This window comes from Nicotiana tomentosiformis, chromosome 5 (genome assembly GCF_000390325.3).
Source record: "Nicotiana tomentosiformis chromosome 5, ASM39032v3, whole genome shotgun sequence".
NCBI lineage: Eukaryota > Viridiplantae > Streptophyta > Magnoliopsida > Solanales > Solanaceae > Nicotiana > Nicotiana tomentosiformis.
Window position 1 is genome coordinate 89,259,035 of NC_090816.1, and position 16,301 is coordinate 89,275,335.

A 16,301-nucleotide genomic window follows, 5' to 3' on the forward strand; every position below is an offset into this window, starting at 1 on the left:
ATATCTTTCTCTCAAACTCTGATCTGATGGTACCCTGACCTCAAATCTATCTTTGAAAAGTGCCTAGACCCCTACAACTGATCAAACAAGTCATCGTTCCTCGAAAGTGGATACTTATTCTCAATAGTAACCTTGTTCAGCTGCCAATAATCTATACACATCCTTAGCGAGCCATATTTCTTTCGCACAAACAATATTGGTGCACCCCAAGGTAAGGTATTGGGTCTGATGAAACCTTTCTCCGGCAGTTTTTTTAACTGCTCATTCAACTCCTTCAATTCGGCAGGATCCATTCTATAGGGAGGAATGGATATTAGTTGAGTTCCCGGACGCAAATCGACGCTAAAATAAATCTCTCGCTCTAGAAGAATACCTGGAAGCTCATCTGGAAACACATATGAGTACTCCCTGATTACTAGAACAAACTGAAGTGTAGGTGTCTCCGTATCTGCATCTCTAACTTGCACAATATAATAAATGCATCCTTTGGCGATCATTTTTCTCGCCTTAAGATAGAAAATAAACCTATCTCTTGGTGTCGCTGCATTACCTTCCCATTCTAGGACTGGCTCACCTGAAAAATGAAATCTGGCTACCTTTACTCGGCAATTAACTATGACATAACAAGATGCTAACTAGTTCATCCCCTGATAGCATCGATGTCCATCATCTTTAACTCAATTAGATTGGCTGAGGTCTGACGACTACAAACCGTCACTGTACGGCCCTGGTAAACCCGTCTAGCAATAATCGGTTCCCCGACCAGTGTATATGCCGCAAAAGGCTCATTAAGTAATTCACGCACCATACCAAACTCCCCCACGACAAATGGAGTAATATATGATAAAGTAGATCCTGAATCTATAAAGGTAGAAACATCGTGAGAGCAAATGGTCAATATACCTGTCACAACATCCAGTGAAGACTCCTGATCCTATCGGCTCGCTAAAGCATAGATGAGATTCTGATTACCGCTTGAACTGGAACCTCTACCTCTGCCTCGACCTCTACCAGCCGAAGACTAAGACCCACACCCATAAAGGACGCACAGACATAGATGATCTCGCTGCTGAACTTGTCGGTTGTGCCATACCCCCAAAATCTCTGCTTGGGCAATCTAGCATTATATGCCCTAGACTCTCACATACATAATAAGCATCTAAGCCTACCTAGCACTGGCCTACGTTTCCTCTACCACAGATGTTACACCACAGCGTAAATGGCCCCATCTGCCATATACCTCATTGTTGCTGGAAACTCAATGCATGTGAGCTCTCACATGGTCCTGACTGAGCATATCGATTGAATCTGTAACCCTGTGATTGAGGCGGCGGAGGTCTGGGTGGCCGTCCGAAGTACTGGGGCCTGTAACTACCCTAAGACTTCTCCTTATACCCAGAAAATCTCATCCTCTTACACGGACCTCGCTCACTCTTCTCTATGCCCTGCTGCCGATGCCTGCCCTCCTTTATATTCTGGGTGAATGCCTGAATCCGGGAGATATCCATACTATCCTATGATGCAGGTGTGGCACATGCCTTGGTCAACTCTGGTGTCAACCCTGGTATAAACCTATGGATATTCTCCTGCATAGTAGCAACTATGGATGCAGCATATCTGGCCAACGAGTTAAAATGGAGACTATACTCTTGAATGCTCATGTTGCCCTTCCTAAGGGCTAGAAACTGATCGACTCGAGCCTGTCATATCTCCCACGGTAAGTAATGGTCTAGGAAGGCATCTGAAAAATCCTCCCAAATAACTGGAGGTACATCACATCCCCTAGACCTCTCCCATCCTCGTACCAAAGGATAGCTATATCTCGGAATCGAAAAGCTACCATCTAACTGCCTCTAACTTTGTGGCATGCATAACTCGAAAGATCCGGTAGAGATGAGCTATGAAATCCTATGGATCCTCCTTCTGATTTGTCCCCGTGAACTCTAGGGAACTCAAGGCAATTAACTCTCGGATCCTCTAACTCCCAAACCCCTCAGAAGATCCTACACTAGCTGGTGCCCTAGCTTGTCACCGAGTATCTACCAACTGTGTCAACAAGTGCACCGCACTCCTCAAGTCCTGATCAGATGGAACTGGAGGGGGAACTAGAGGTTCTGTATCCCAAGGAATCTCCTCAGGTGGTGAAGGAGTCGGGGATGACCGGAGGCTATCTTATCCTAAGCCTTTGACTGAGCCGCATTACTAGGCATTGCTCTGCTCGTGCCCTCCTCTATGACTCTAATGGCCCCCTGACCAATTGTACTCTCTATGATCTCAGGCATATCTGTATACAATTATCGAAGGTCAACGTTAGATCCAAATTCTTATAACTTCGCTCTACAGCATGATTTGGGATATGAAAGAAGGGTAGCTAATCCTAAATACCCTGTAGCCTCCCGTTCACAAATATGGTGCATAACACATCCGTGAGCAAGACTATACTAGACATGACTTGTAGACTTTCTAGGACAGACCTGCTCTGATGCCAAATTTGTCATGCCCCAAACCTGGGGAGGCGAGACCGGCATCCAGTGCCTCACTTGGCCGAGCGTACTAACCTAAGACTGAGGGGATCTGAACATACAATATGGTACTTTGGCCGGCAAGGCCACAACATAGGATAATTTGTGAAATAGAATATGAAATAGAGCGAAGAGTAGCTCCAATTAAACATCTGAATAAAGCTAGGCCGTCATAACTACTACAACTGATAAACCAAAAGAATATACATATAGGCCTACAAGGCTAACATACTGCATTGATCGACAAGATATATCTACAAGCCTCTATTGATGGTTGTACTGTGGTCGGAACAGGGCCCCAGTCTACCTATATAATTTATATATAAGTATATATATATGTATATGTATATGTATATGTATATATATATATATATATATATATATATATATATATGTATATATATGTATATATGTATGTATATACAATATGTACTCAAAACTCTAGACCCGGCAAATCCGAATAGCGTGGAGCTTACCGATCAAGCTGAACTCGGACAACAACTACCGAGGAGATATACCCGTCTATCTATCTGAACCTGCAGGCATGAAATGCAGCGCCTCCAAGGCAAGGGAGGGTTAGTACGAAATAGTGTACTAATATGTGTGTGTGTGTGTGTATATATATATATATATATATATATATATACATACATACATACTATATATATATATATATATATATATATATATATATATATATATATATATATATGTATGTATGTACAATATGTACTCAAAACTCTAGACCCGGCAACTCCGAATGGCGTGGAGCTTACCGATCAAGCTGAACTCGGACAACAACTACCGAGGAGATATACCCGTCTATCTATTTGAACCTGCAGGCATGAAATGCAGCGCCCCCAAGGCAAGGGAGGGTTAGTACAAAATAGTGTACTAAGCATGTAAGGCAACTGAAATAACTTAATCTAAAACTGAACTGATAATATAATAACTGAAAGTAACTAGGAGTCAAAGATGAATTGAAGATATGCTTACTTGTTGATACTGACTCAACTCTCTCAATATAGTAAGTAAAATGGCTATCCGGCCCTATAAGGTTCGGTATGGGTAACTGCTTGGCCGTAGTAGCGCGCGCATAAGCGCTCGGTAATACAAGGCTCGGTATCTAAATCACTACTAGGCCATTCTGGGCTCACTCATAGGAGCTCGGCCACAATAGGCTCGGTATATAACTTACCATCTGATCATAGGTTGCTCAATATAGACCCGCCCACGGATTATAGCTCGGTGGTGGTGAATATAAAGTCTTGATAAGAGAGAATACTATAACTTATGAGATTAGGATAATGTACATAAAATTCAGGAATACGAACTTCTCTTATGTCTCGTTATCAAACGCGTTTAGTTACGGGATAATGCCAAAATAAAGGAAGGTTTAGCCTTAATATACCTCAATCTCCTTGTCTCTTCAATGCTTTCCAAGCAGTCCACAATATAACTCAATCTACAGTATACAACAAGGTCTATGATTAATGTTAAGAAAGAACTTAATTTGGATCTTCTAAGTTAGTAAGTTGTCTATATAAATTTGGGCAGCATATCCCTTATAACTTTGACTTCCTCTAACTCCACATATCAACCACAACAACTAGAGCAATACAATAAGAACAACATCAATATTAGGGTACAAAATATTTTATTAATAAGTCATCAATATATCATGATGAGCAGCAAGCTTGGATTGAATCCCTTTAGCACCCTTCAACCCCATTATCATTCATTCTTGAACTAGTAATATATCCAGTATATTAACCAATACTTTTTAAAGGATTTCCAACCTTCTACTCAATTTCAAAGTTACCTGAAACAACCCAACACAAGATAATATCACTATGGACAACTTCCAAGTTCTTTATAGCCATTTCCTTTTTTAGTTACCAATTTTCTCAATAAGCTTGACATGTAAACCAATGTAATCATACTAACAATATCATATCCAATTCATTTTCCATAATTTCCAGCCACTTAAAGTTCATAAGAGCAACTTTCAAAATAATCTATCGAGAAAAATAATATTTCAAGCTAATCCAAGTATTATCTTGTAGTTTATCATCCTAACAACTTACCCAACATATAATCAAGCTTAAGAAAAATTAGTAGGTTGTTATACTCACCTTAACCAGTAGCGACAACTTGCAATCTCAACCCAACACATCTCACAACAACCCTTAATACCAATACAATCTTGTAGAAGTGCTCTTTCTTCTTTAAGCTAACTAAATATTGGATTATGATATATTTATTTGGAATTTATTTGGAGCCTTGGGAGAATTTGGGACTGGAGAGTGTGAGGATGAAATGAGGTCGAAAAATGAGCAAATCTTATCCCAAAAAATGAGATAAAAAATAGGTGAAGGTCGGCCACCGTCATAGTGGGTCCCAAAAGGAGCTTCCTGCGCAGTCTTGCGAACACGCGAATATCTTTCTACTCCAATGTCGTATCGATGAATGGTTTATTGAGTTGGAAACTAGACTCGTAGAAATTTTATTTTGCGGGTGGGTCACCCGTAACTCCAAGTATCTTGGGAGAAAAGTTCAATGACATTAGACCCAAATTTCAGTAAAATTATGAACATAACTTGCAATAACTTTTGTCGATTTTTGTTGTACAACTTGTTTGACTTCAAAAATTAATATACATATATTATATGATTCAATTACGTTAAAAAATGACCTCCTTGTGACATTAAGTACTCCTAATTTTACCTCAAAAGTACGGGTTATAACATCTTTGATTCGTTTAGCCTCCAACCTCCATGATACTTCCTTAACACTTGTTTTAACCTATCATGATCTTCGTAAAGGTCCTTACACTCTCCGACTCATATTAATTCACTTAAGACGTATTCTAACGTGAAAGTACATGGTACAACAATTGAAATGCACGAAGAGTATTACCTTTCTTGGTGAGGAAGAGTGAAATACACGTAGGGTGTTGTCGTGCTTGTGAGGAAGAGTGGTTGTGCACGAAGGGTGTTCTCGTACATTATTTATATATTGATATTATTGTATGAAGGGTATTTTCGTGCTTGAGTGAACGTGAGTATATGCACGAAGGTGTTTCTGTGCTTGTTTTTATATTATGATGTGAGGATGAGAGTACAAGCACGAAGGGTGATGCCGTGCAATTTTGTTGATTTCATTGCTCTTTACTTTAATATTTGGAATGTGGAGTTGGATTTGTGGCTTAGTTATTTACTTTTGAAAGGTCTTTCAGTTGTTGATAAACTACGAGTTGAGGCTTACTCATTGACACTCTACTTTATGTTTTCGTTTTAGGCCCCTTTACTTGCGTACTTGTTATCCCTTTCACTTGTCATCATCACATTGTTATACTTAATATTTTACATGTTATTTCGTTACTTCTTGATATATAACTGCACGTGCTTATTGCATGTGTCTTGTCTTAGCCTCGTCACTACCTCGTTGGGGTTAGGCTCGACACTTATTGAGTATATTGGGTTGGTTGTACTCATACTACCCTTCTGCACTTCTTTTGCAGATCCGGTCGTTGGCCAACGGAGTCCCGAGAGGTGCTTAGCAGATACCAATCGGATGATTCAAGGTAGAGCTGCATCCAGTTCGCAGGCCTAAAATCACCAACCTATTTCTGTTGTACTATTTTTACTTTTCGGACAATATTGTATTTCTTTCAAAATATGTATGTCGTAAACTCTAGAACTCATGGACTTGTGACTCCACGTTTTGGGATGGTTGAGCGTTAGCGTTGATTCCATACTTATTTTGTATACCTTTTGAGTTATTTTTATTTTATATTGTTATCTTCTTGTTAGTTGTTCATGATAATTCTTTCATAATATCCGTTATGTGTTGGCTTGCCTAGCAAGCAGTGCTAGGTGATATCACGACATTGATTGATTGTGATTTTGGATCGTGACAATTTATGTAAAGAGACAATCTGAAAACCAGAAGAAGAATTGTCCGCTAACAAACGAAGCTTCAAAGCTTCGAGTTTAAAAATTGAATTTTCAAAGTTGGATTCAATTTCAATCGGGGTTGTGGCAAATAATAAAAATACTTTAAGGAGCTTATATCTAAATTTTCGGGCAATTTGGTAAAGATTTTGAACAAATTTAGTAGGATTTTCAATCCTAGATCGAAGGAGGAAGAAGAACTTGCTGCAATTTAACTGAATTTATAAATTTTGTAAAAAAATTATTGCTACTTTTTGAAAATACAAAAACTTAACTAAAACCGGGTAAATAAGTTTATAGTTTTGTATACATACGAAAAAATATCAATTTGTATTTATTTCGGCCCGTTCATTTAACAAGTCTCAAGCCCAATTACCTTCTTTCGGGTTCTGGCGGACACAAAGAGATCCGGCCCAACCCGATATACTTCAAAAGTAACAAGCCTGTTTCTTCTTCAGCAAGTCGGAATCACTCCTCAGCTGCTTTTTATCTGCGATCTGTCTTCTGCGACGAACTCTAAGGCGATCTCTTTCTGGGCCATATCGTGTTGTAAGTTTCCTTATTTTGTATATATCCCTCTCTGCCTCTCTTTATCGATTGTCGACAACAAGAAAAGCCCTAATCCCTATCATCCGTGAGTTTTTAATGGTAAAATACCGAGTGAAGTGAAGCCACAATGCTCTATTTTCTGCATATCACTTCTTAATTGTAGCTTTCGCAATTTTTGACAAGTTAATATTCATTTTTATTTGTTTCTCTCCCCGATTCAGTTTACGTGAACCTCTTCGAAGTACGAAGGTCAAAGTGACTAATTTTGGATGTGAATTTGAACATAGAATTTTCAATCTTTTTGAAATAAAATCTATATATTTAGATTTAGAAACTACATAAAAAGTACTTCAAGTCACAATAGTTAACAATTCAAAATATTCAAAAAGTATTCGACTCCCCAAATAGTAATAGGTTCACATAAAGTGGAACAACAAAGTGAGTAATAGGTGATTTATACAAGGGATTCAAAAAAATCAATAGAATGTCATATTTGGGATTCGAACCTATGGCCTAAAGCAATTTTTAAACATTTTTTTTATAACGATGGTGTCTGGGCCATCTTGTGTGGATACCATGGTTATCATCATTTTTTTTGGATAAGGTCAAGCGAAATTTATCAAGTGAAATTTTATCATTGTATTTAGAGTTTTTATTCCTTGGGTTGAAAGCTAATGTATTTAACCCTTGTAATCATCTGATCAACAGATTTTCAATTACTAATGTCTCAAATTTAACCATTTAATATTAGCTAAGTTAAGTCTATCCATGCAGATCCTCTTGTTTAAGGTAATATGCTTCGAGTACTTGAAATTTGTCTACCATGATGATATAATTATTAAACAGTAGATTGTTTGTCATTAATCTTTCTTTTTGTGTTGTAGGTTGTAAAATGATGAAGATTGATTTTAGTGGACTTGAACCGACTGCCCCACTCAAGGGGGAGTCCTCTGAGCTGTGTGATGGCATCCTGAGTTCTCCATCATTCCAAATTCCTAATGCTACTAATGTGAGTTTGATTTTTTTTTCTTGGACATTTACATTCAGTTGATTGGTAATCAACTATGCGCTGAGTAATTTGAACTTCATATTCATTCTGGTCTAATTTGCGTGTTTTTCTCAGTTTGATGGTTTTCAGAAAGAAGCAATCCAAATGGTGAAGCCTGCAAAGGGTACCACCACTCTTGCTTTCATTTTTAAGGGAGGTGTAATGGTGGCTGCTGATTCTAGGGCTAGCATGGGAGGATATATATGTGAGTTTTTTCCTTCAATATAAAAAATGTTGACTTTTAGAATGTTGATGTTGACCTTTTAACAATGTGAAGAAAATTGTTAATTGCTTATTAATCCACAGATTTTTTAAAGCATTTGTTCTCCTATTTCTTGCAAAATTTCTGGCAAGAAAAGTTATTAAGGTGCCATATGACTTATTATAGCAATGGTAGGGAGTAGAATGGATGTGCAAGACCTAATTGTATTCACAATTGAGTTTCCCACAAGAAAGTGGAATAACATTTAGCTGGTATTGGTTTCTAAAGTATCGACATAAAATTGTTAAAGTTCTCCTAGGTTGCTGAAACTTTTCAAGTTTTTTCTTTTTCTTGTGTTTTGAGGACACCCTCTCTGTACAGGACTCTATTGTCATTGTCACTAAACTAATTGGTCTTGTTCTATTTAAAACCAAAACCTTGACATGGAATTTGGATAAACAGATCGGTGATGGATACCTTGAAATTAATAACCTATGACTTCAATATAGTTATGTGATGGACTATTTAGAAGTTATGCTAATGATTTATGCTGTGATCATCAGGATAGTTAATTCGTGATTAGAAGCTTTTGTTCTCTCTCTCTCTCTCTGGATATGTAATACATCTTTGCTTTTTCTGTATGTGTCATAACTATAACTATCTAGTTCTTCACTAGAGGAATGTCCATTCCAATTTTCAGGTTATTAGATTTCTTTTTTTGCAGAGAAGAATAAAGTAATCTTGATATTTTGGTGTCTTTTTTAATTCAGTGGTTATTTTGATTTGGTCATTATCAATAATCATTGTCTTTCTGTTCTTGCAGCATCTCAATCAGTGAAGAAAATCATTGAAATAAATCCGTATATGCTTGGAACAATGGCTGGGGGTGCTGCTGACTGCCAATTCTGGCATAGAAACCTAGGAATCAAGGTAGTTATGAAGTATTATGTTTTCTTTTCTGGCTTTTTGCATTTTTCCATCTGGCGAAGAGTGTGCTCTAGATATGCAACTAGAATAAATAAAGAAACTACCAAGTACTCAGGGATGTTGGGCTGGGATAGAAATGAGGAACACTAACGTAAGTCCTAACACTGAGTATGTAACTAGAATAAACAAAAAATAAAAAAAGAAACTACCAAGTATTCGGGGGCGATGGACTGGTGTTGATATCATAACCAGGAAAATGCTAATTTTGTTGCCATAGTGGTGCTTAAAGATCACCATGGATTTTACCAGAAGTGCGGGCCAATTCTGAAGTAAGATCTGATAGCTGTTCTTGAGCATTGTACAAGGAAGGAAAACTGGAAAGAAGTCTGAACATAACATTTATAGCACTAATCCCAAAAAGGATAGGAGCAATAGAGATAAAGAACTTTAGACCATTTAGTCGACTTGGCACTATATACAAGATGATTGCAAAAGTTCTAAATGAGAGATTGAAGACAGTTATTGTTAAGTTAGTATCCAAAACACAAAAGCTTCTGTGGATGGCAGGCATATTATGGGTGTTGTGTTGGTGGCTTCGAGTGTCTGGATTACAGGATGAGATCTGAACACCCTGAAGTAGTCCTTTCTATCAAGCTTATTAGTGAACATGGGCCTTGGAGAAAAGTGGATGAAGTGGATAAAAATTATGATATGAGTATATCTACTGTCAATGTGTCAATACTCATCAATGGAAGTTCAGTAGGCTACTTCTCAATTCAAAAAGAATTAGGATAAGGGGACCCATTATCTTCCTTCTTATTTCTTCTAGTTATATATAGGATTTGAGTTTAATTCTAAACGCTGCTGTCATGAGAGAATGGGTTTAGGGCCTTGGTAGAAAAGATCTTGTAATTATATATTAGCAGTGTCAATGACAAAAAATGATATACTAGGAAGTGTCACATTTATTATTTGTTGGCGACACTTTTAATTATGTGTGATGCTCACAGAACATATTTAAAACATTTTAAGGTGGTGTTACTTGCTTTTGACTCAGTCTTCGGGCTGCATATAAGCTTTTTTAAAAAGCAGCATATCTCTCGTTAATAGTGTACGTCTACTGAAGATCTTGCCAGAATATTGGGCTGCAAGGTGGAGCAGTTCCTTACTACTTTTCTTGGTTTGCCACTGGGGACAAAAGTTAGACAATCTTCAAATTGTCAGGGTGTGGTTGTGAACTTGGTGGACTACAAAATCGCAAATTAATCTAACTAGAGTTCGTTTTACAACCAAATGCGGTTCAATTACATTTATCGAGACCTTATCCAGCAAGCTACTAGACCCTAATTTTGAAGATTAAGATTCTCCCAAAGTTAAAAGCCCATCTGGTTGTTGGCTTTAATAGCCTGAAGATTTTATTGTCTCATAAAATATTATATGGACAAAAGCTGATCAGTAAAAATATATATAGTGCATATATTTCACACGTGTTGACATGGAAAAAATAAAGGCGAAATACATAAACGACCCCTTTAAGCTGTCCTCAACAACTAGCCAGACACCTCAGCTGGCCCCTTTATCATTTAGACGCTTCAAGTGGCTATTAAGTGTATCAGGTCAACACTAGAGTGCAAACAAAACACCAAAGGGCAATAGGTCATATGCGTGAGTTACACTTGCCATTGACGTATCAAATGAACCAATTAAACAATGACATATATAATTTGTAATAAAAAAATTCAATACATGTAATTAACAAAAAGAAATATATTTAAAGAAAAAACCGTTTTTTTACTATTAAGTAGACTAGCGACCCTCTAACCTCCCTCCCCCCCCCAAAAAAAACAAAAAAAAATACCTATTCTTCTTATTCTTTCTTCCTCTCACCCCCTCACCTCCTATCTCTCTCATCCCTAAGTCAATGAAAGCTAATGCCATTGTATGACAGAAAACATTCCAATAATTAACAACTTATTATTAATGGTCAGTGGTGCTCATAGGTGATTTTGGTGTTGGCAAATCCAACTTGCTTTTTTGCTTTACTAAAAATGAATTAAGCAAGCAACATAAGTCCATTATTGATGTCGAGTTCGTCACTTGAACCATTCATGTCCATGACAAGATTATCAAAGCCCAAATTTGGGACACTACAGGGCGAGAAAGGTATGGGCAAGAAAGCCTCCGTTATTCCATTATGTTCTCCCTCTATTCCTTCTCTTTTTTTTTTTTTTGATTTGCACCGGGTGTCTGAGTCTCTTTGAGCCCCGACTAATCCGGGGGTGCACAGGCCCTCGGCAAGGAGTTTCCCGCAAGTGCACCACGGTTAATTCAGGTTTTACCCAGTCCGATGGCCCTCAGAAATTGTTTGCACCCAGTGGGTTTCGAACTTGAGACCTTGAAAGGGAGCAAACCCCAAGGCTCAAGTCAATTGCCACCAGGCCAACCCCTGAGGGTTTTCTATTCCTTCTCTTTTCTCCTCTATTTATAGGGAAAATCAGGAACTCAAAAACCCAAAGGCTTTAAAGAGTGACGCCAAAACCAGTGATCTTGAAGGTTATCCACTGCTGAACCTTGATGGTCCATTGTGTAAAAGTGGAAAGGTGGAATCGGCGGTTGAACCTTTAAAGGTTATCCATGGCTGAACTCGATGCAAGCTTCTGTTTGGTTTTCTTACACTTTCTGTGCGTCCAGTCTGAAAGAGAGGTGGTGGATTTATGGTGGAAGGTGGTAGCTTAAGGTGGCGGAGCTATTGATGTGTGGGTGGTGATGTTGGGTCAAAATTCTCTCAGAGAGTTTTGAGTGAGGAAAAAATGATAATGTAGTGTGGGACACACATACAAAATTTAATTTAATTCTAAAAACAAGAGGCAATAAGTCTGATTAAAGCCTCATGCGCCCAAATGTAACAAAAATACATGTGACTTGCCATGTCCATGTGAGGTGTTACTTGATACACTTAATAGCCGCTTAAAGTGTACAACAACAGGTTGAGGAGGTCGTGAGAGCTATGCGTAAGATTGGGTAGGGGCAGAGCGATCGGGCCAGACGAAATTCCAGTAGAATTTTGGAGGTATGTGGGAAGAGCAGGCTTGGAGTGGCTGACTGGGCTGTTTAATGTTATTTTTAGGACGAAGAGGATGCCGAGTGAGTGGAGGTGGAGTATTGTAGGCGCATCAATTAGGTACTGGAGTATGATGGTTCCGTTGTATAAGAACAAAGGTGATATCTAGAGTTGTAACAACTATTGGGGTATCAAATTATTGAGTCATACTATGAAAGTTTGGGAGAGGGTGGTAGAAGTGAGAGTAAGGAGGATGGTGTCTATATCCGACAACCAGTTCGGATCATGCCGGGTTGTTCTACTACGGAAGCTATCCGCTGTATTAGGAGGTTGGTGGAGCAGTATAGGGATAGGAAATGATCTGCACATGGTGTTTATTGATCTGGAGAAAGCGTATGACAAGGTTCCTAGATAGGTTCTCTGGAGATGTTTGGAGGTAAAAGGTGTGCTGGTTGCCTACATTAGGGCGATTAATGACATGTATGAAGGAGCTAAGACTCGGGTTAGGATAGTAGGAGGCGACTCGAAGCATTTTCCGATTGTTATGGGGTTACACCAAGGACCTGCGCTCAGCCCGTTCTTATTTGCCTCGGGATGGACGCACTAACACACCATATTCAAGGGGAGGTGCCATGGTGTATGTTATTCGCTGACGACATAGTTCTTATTGATGAGACGCAAGGCGGTGTTAACGAGAGGCTGGAGATTTGGAGATAGGCCCTTGAGTCTAAGGGTTTCAAGCTAAGCAGGACTAAGACGGAATACCTGGAGCACAAGTTCAGCGCCGAGCCGAGGGAAGCAGGCATGGACGTGAGGCTTGAATCACATGTCATCCCCAGTAGAGGCAGTTTCAAGTACCTTGGGTTGATTATCCAAGGGGATGGGATATCGACGAGGATGTCACACGCCGTATTTGGGTGGGGTGGATGAAGTGGAGGTTAGCATCTGGAGTCCTGTGTGACAAGAAAGTGCCACCGATACTCAAAGGTAAGTTTTATAGAGCGGTGATTAGACCAGCTATGGTGTATGAGACTGAGTGTTGGCCAGTTAAGAACTCACATATCCAAAAAAAATGAAAGTAGCAAAAATGAGTATGTTGAGGTGGATGTGCGGGCACACTAGGATGGATAAGATTAAGAATGATGATATTCGGGAGAAGGTGGGCGTGGCTCCCATTGATGACAACAAGCGGGAAGCGAGGCTCAAATGGTTCGGGAACGTATAGAGGAGAAGCCCAAATGCACCGTTGAGGAGGTGTGAGCGGCTGGCCTTGGAAAGCATGAGAAGAGGTAGAGGGCGGCCTAAGAAGTATAGGGGAAAGGTGATCAGGCAGGACATGACGTGGCTTCAGATTTCCGAGGACATGGCCCTTGATAGAAAGCTGTGGAGGCCGAGTATTAGAGTTGTAGGGTAGGAGGTAGTTGCGCCTATTTCTACTTCGTAACTATGCGAGGCTAGTTTGATATGATTTTTGTCTTAGACTGCTAGTGGTTAATGTTACGTTCTCACTATTTCATTTTTCGTAGTGCCGGGTCTACTTACTGGTTATTGCTATTGCTTTTTATCTATTTTCTGATTTTTATGATGCTCTTATTATTTCTTTGGTTTCTGTTGATGGTACTGATATGTTGCCTCTTTTCGTCTTCTTGAGCCGATGATCTTTCGGAAACAACTTCTCTACTCCCTCGGGGTAGGGGTAAGGTCTGCGTACACACTACCCTCCCTAGACCCCACTAGTTGGATTTTACTGGGCCGTCGTTGTTGTAGAAAAAAAAAAAATTTCGAATTTCACACCCGCCCATGAGAAGTGAAATGTTTTTTGCCATGTCAGTTTTTTGTGTTTAATTGGCCCATATTGAATGAGGTTGGAGTATCAAATAGGTGCAAGCATCAGTTGAGGTTGCTAAGTGAGATAGTGGCCAAATTTAGGGAGTTGCCTATGTATTTCGCCTTGGTAAAAACTACAACTAACATTGATCAGTTTTTCTTAGTGGCCCCTTTGCATTAGTTATTTCTTACTATTTCTTAAATCTTGGCAATTTTGCATTTCTTCAGATTTGCAAATGGTTTGTTTCTTAGGTTTGGGGCTTTTGAATGGCGGGCTAGGATCATTGGTCTTAGTTGATGAGATGCAGCAGTTGATTGCTTATTTATGTGCAACATTTTGAGTGTTTCATGTGTTATTGATGCATCTCTGGATGCTTAGTTATACTCTTTGAGATGATTGCTGGATTTTCATTTCATTAATAAGTCTTCTTTTAGCAATGCCTTTTCCATTTCCCCCTTTTCCCCTTTGTGCAGTATGCACGGGTTACTATTAGCTATTTGAATTGTAGGCCCTCTATATAGATGACCAATTTGACTGCATATGAGAAGGCTCCTTCATTCTCGATCCTACTCAAATAATGTTCTAGGGATGTTTATTATGAACCATTGCAGTTTGTTTTTTGGATTATTGTCCTTGAGAAGTCTGTTGACCTATCCTCTTTCATTATTCAGTGTCGTCTACATGAACTGGCTAACAAAAGGAGAATTTCTGTTGCTGGAGCTTCAAAATTGCTGGCAAATATTTTATATTCTTACCGAGGAATGGGTTTGTCGGTCGGAACTATGATTGCTGGATGGGATGAGAAGGTAGTAGAAGATGATCCTGTAAATTCTTGATATGTGACCTTGCCCCGAGTTTCTTACTAACGTAAAATCTTGATGGTGTAGGGACCAGGACTGTATTATGTGGACAGTGAGGGAGGAAGACTCAAAGGAAACAGATTCTCTGTTGGATCTGGTTCACCTTATGCTTATGGTGTTTTGGATAGTGGGTATGTGCTTCCACATTTCCTATAAGCATTTCCATGTTTTCCTAGTCTTTAATGATAACTATTAGTAGCTTCATATCTGTTAGAATAAGGTAATGTTGAAAATTTGTAAAGATTGTATAGGTTGTGGAGTCCTCAGTATTATTATTTTCGCTTTCTGCCATTGTCCCGTATGGCTTCGGCATCAAGTTGTTGACCTAAGCCATACAAAATCTGTCTTCTACATGAAAAGAACGAAGCTTTCTCCTGAATATCTCCAAATTATACAGTGATGATGATATGGTAGAAAATTGCTTCAGTTCATGTACTAATGGCCAGTCTGAGCATACTTTTTGTATGCACTCTTCTCAAATTTGTAAATGGGATGTTGTTCAATGTCGTGCAACTGTGTTTCAATTGGCCATTGACTCCTTTCTTTGTGCCCTTACGCTTCTGTGGACTGATGAATTGTGGAAACTGCTAAAATCTTGCATGCTTTCTGAGTTAACAGCTTTTCTCTTCCTGTATTTGTCTAGGTACCGCTTTGATTTATCTGTGGAAGAAGCTGCTGAGCTGGCAAGACGAGCTATTTATCATGCAACATTCCGTGATGGAGCTAGTGGTGGTGTTGCTAGTGGTATGCTTCTCATTTCCTCACCTGTGAAAAACAACCTAAAATTCAAAATATGAGAGAATTCTCTCCTTTCTACTCCAAAATATTTATGCTGCATGTGTTTCTGGTTGTTATGGTTTGTTTCAGTTTATCATGTTGGACCAAACGGATGGAAGAAGCTATCTGGTGATGATGTTGGAGAACTTCACTACAATTACTATCCCGTTGAACTCGAATCAGTTGAACAGGAAATGGCTGAAGTGCCCGTGGCCTGAGGAGAAAAAGCCCTAGGCAATTGTTGTTATTTTGTTTCATGATTGTGTAAACCGGATCAAATTTGTTTCAATCGTCCAATATTAGAGAATATCAGTATTTTCTTGAAATTGAATTGTACTCTCAATCTGGATATACTTCTCCTTGCATAGCTTGTAAGCTCCCATTCTCCTCCATTCAAGTTCATTCCTTCTAATTTGGAGAAGAAAAAAGTTAGTATTCTAGCCAATGGTTTTGTGACCTACTGTGCTACTACCCTTATATCCCAAGTGCAATTTATCCAAAATTAACTGTTCTAACTTTCTTGTGTGCAGTATAAACTTTCACTGCTAAGTAATCCTAGTATATTTTAGTG

The 16,301-nt window shown here is 38.9% G+C and overlaps 1 protein-coding gene across 1 annotated transcript; it reads left to right on the forward strand.

Moving 5' to 3' along the window:
• Positions 1 to 6,905: 6,905 nt before the first annotated feature.
• Positions 6,906 to 16,056, forward strand: LOC104111695 (proteasome subunit beta type-5-like). Its single transcript, XM_009621447.4, has 8 exons — positions 6,906 to 7,027; positions 7,912 to 8,036; positions 8,151 to 8,280; positions 9,101 to 9,207; positions 14,765 to 14,899; positions 14,981 to 15,084; positions 15,597 to 15,697; positions 15,821 to 16,056. The coding sequence occupies exons 2-8, from the start codon at positions 7,920 to 7,922 to the stop codon at positions 15,946 to 15,948; spliced, it is 822 nt and encodes a 273-aa protein (XP_009619742.1). The 5' UTR covers positions 6,906 to 7,027; positions 7,912 to 7,919; the 3' UTR covers positions 15,949 to 16,056.
• The last annotated feature ends 245 nt before the right edge of the window (positions 16,057 to 16,301 follow it).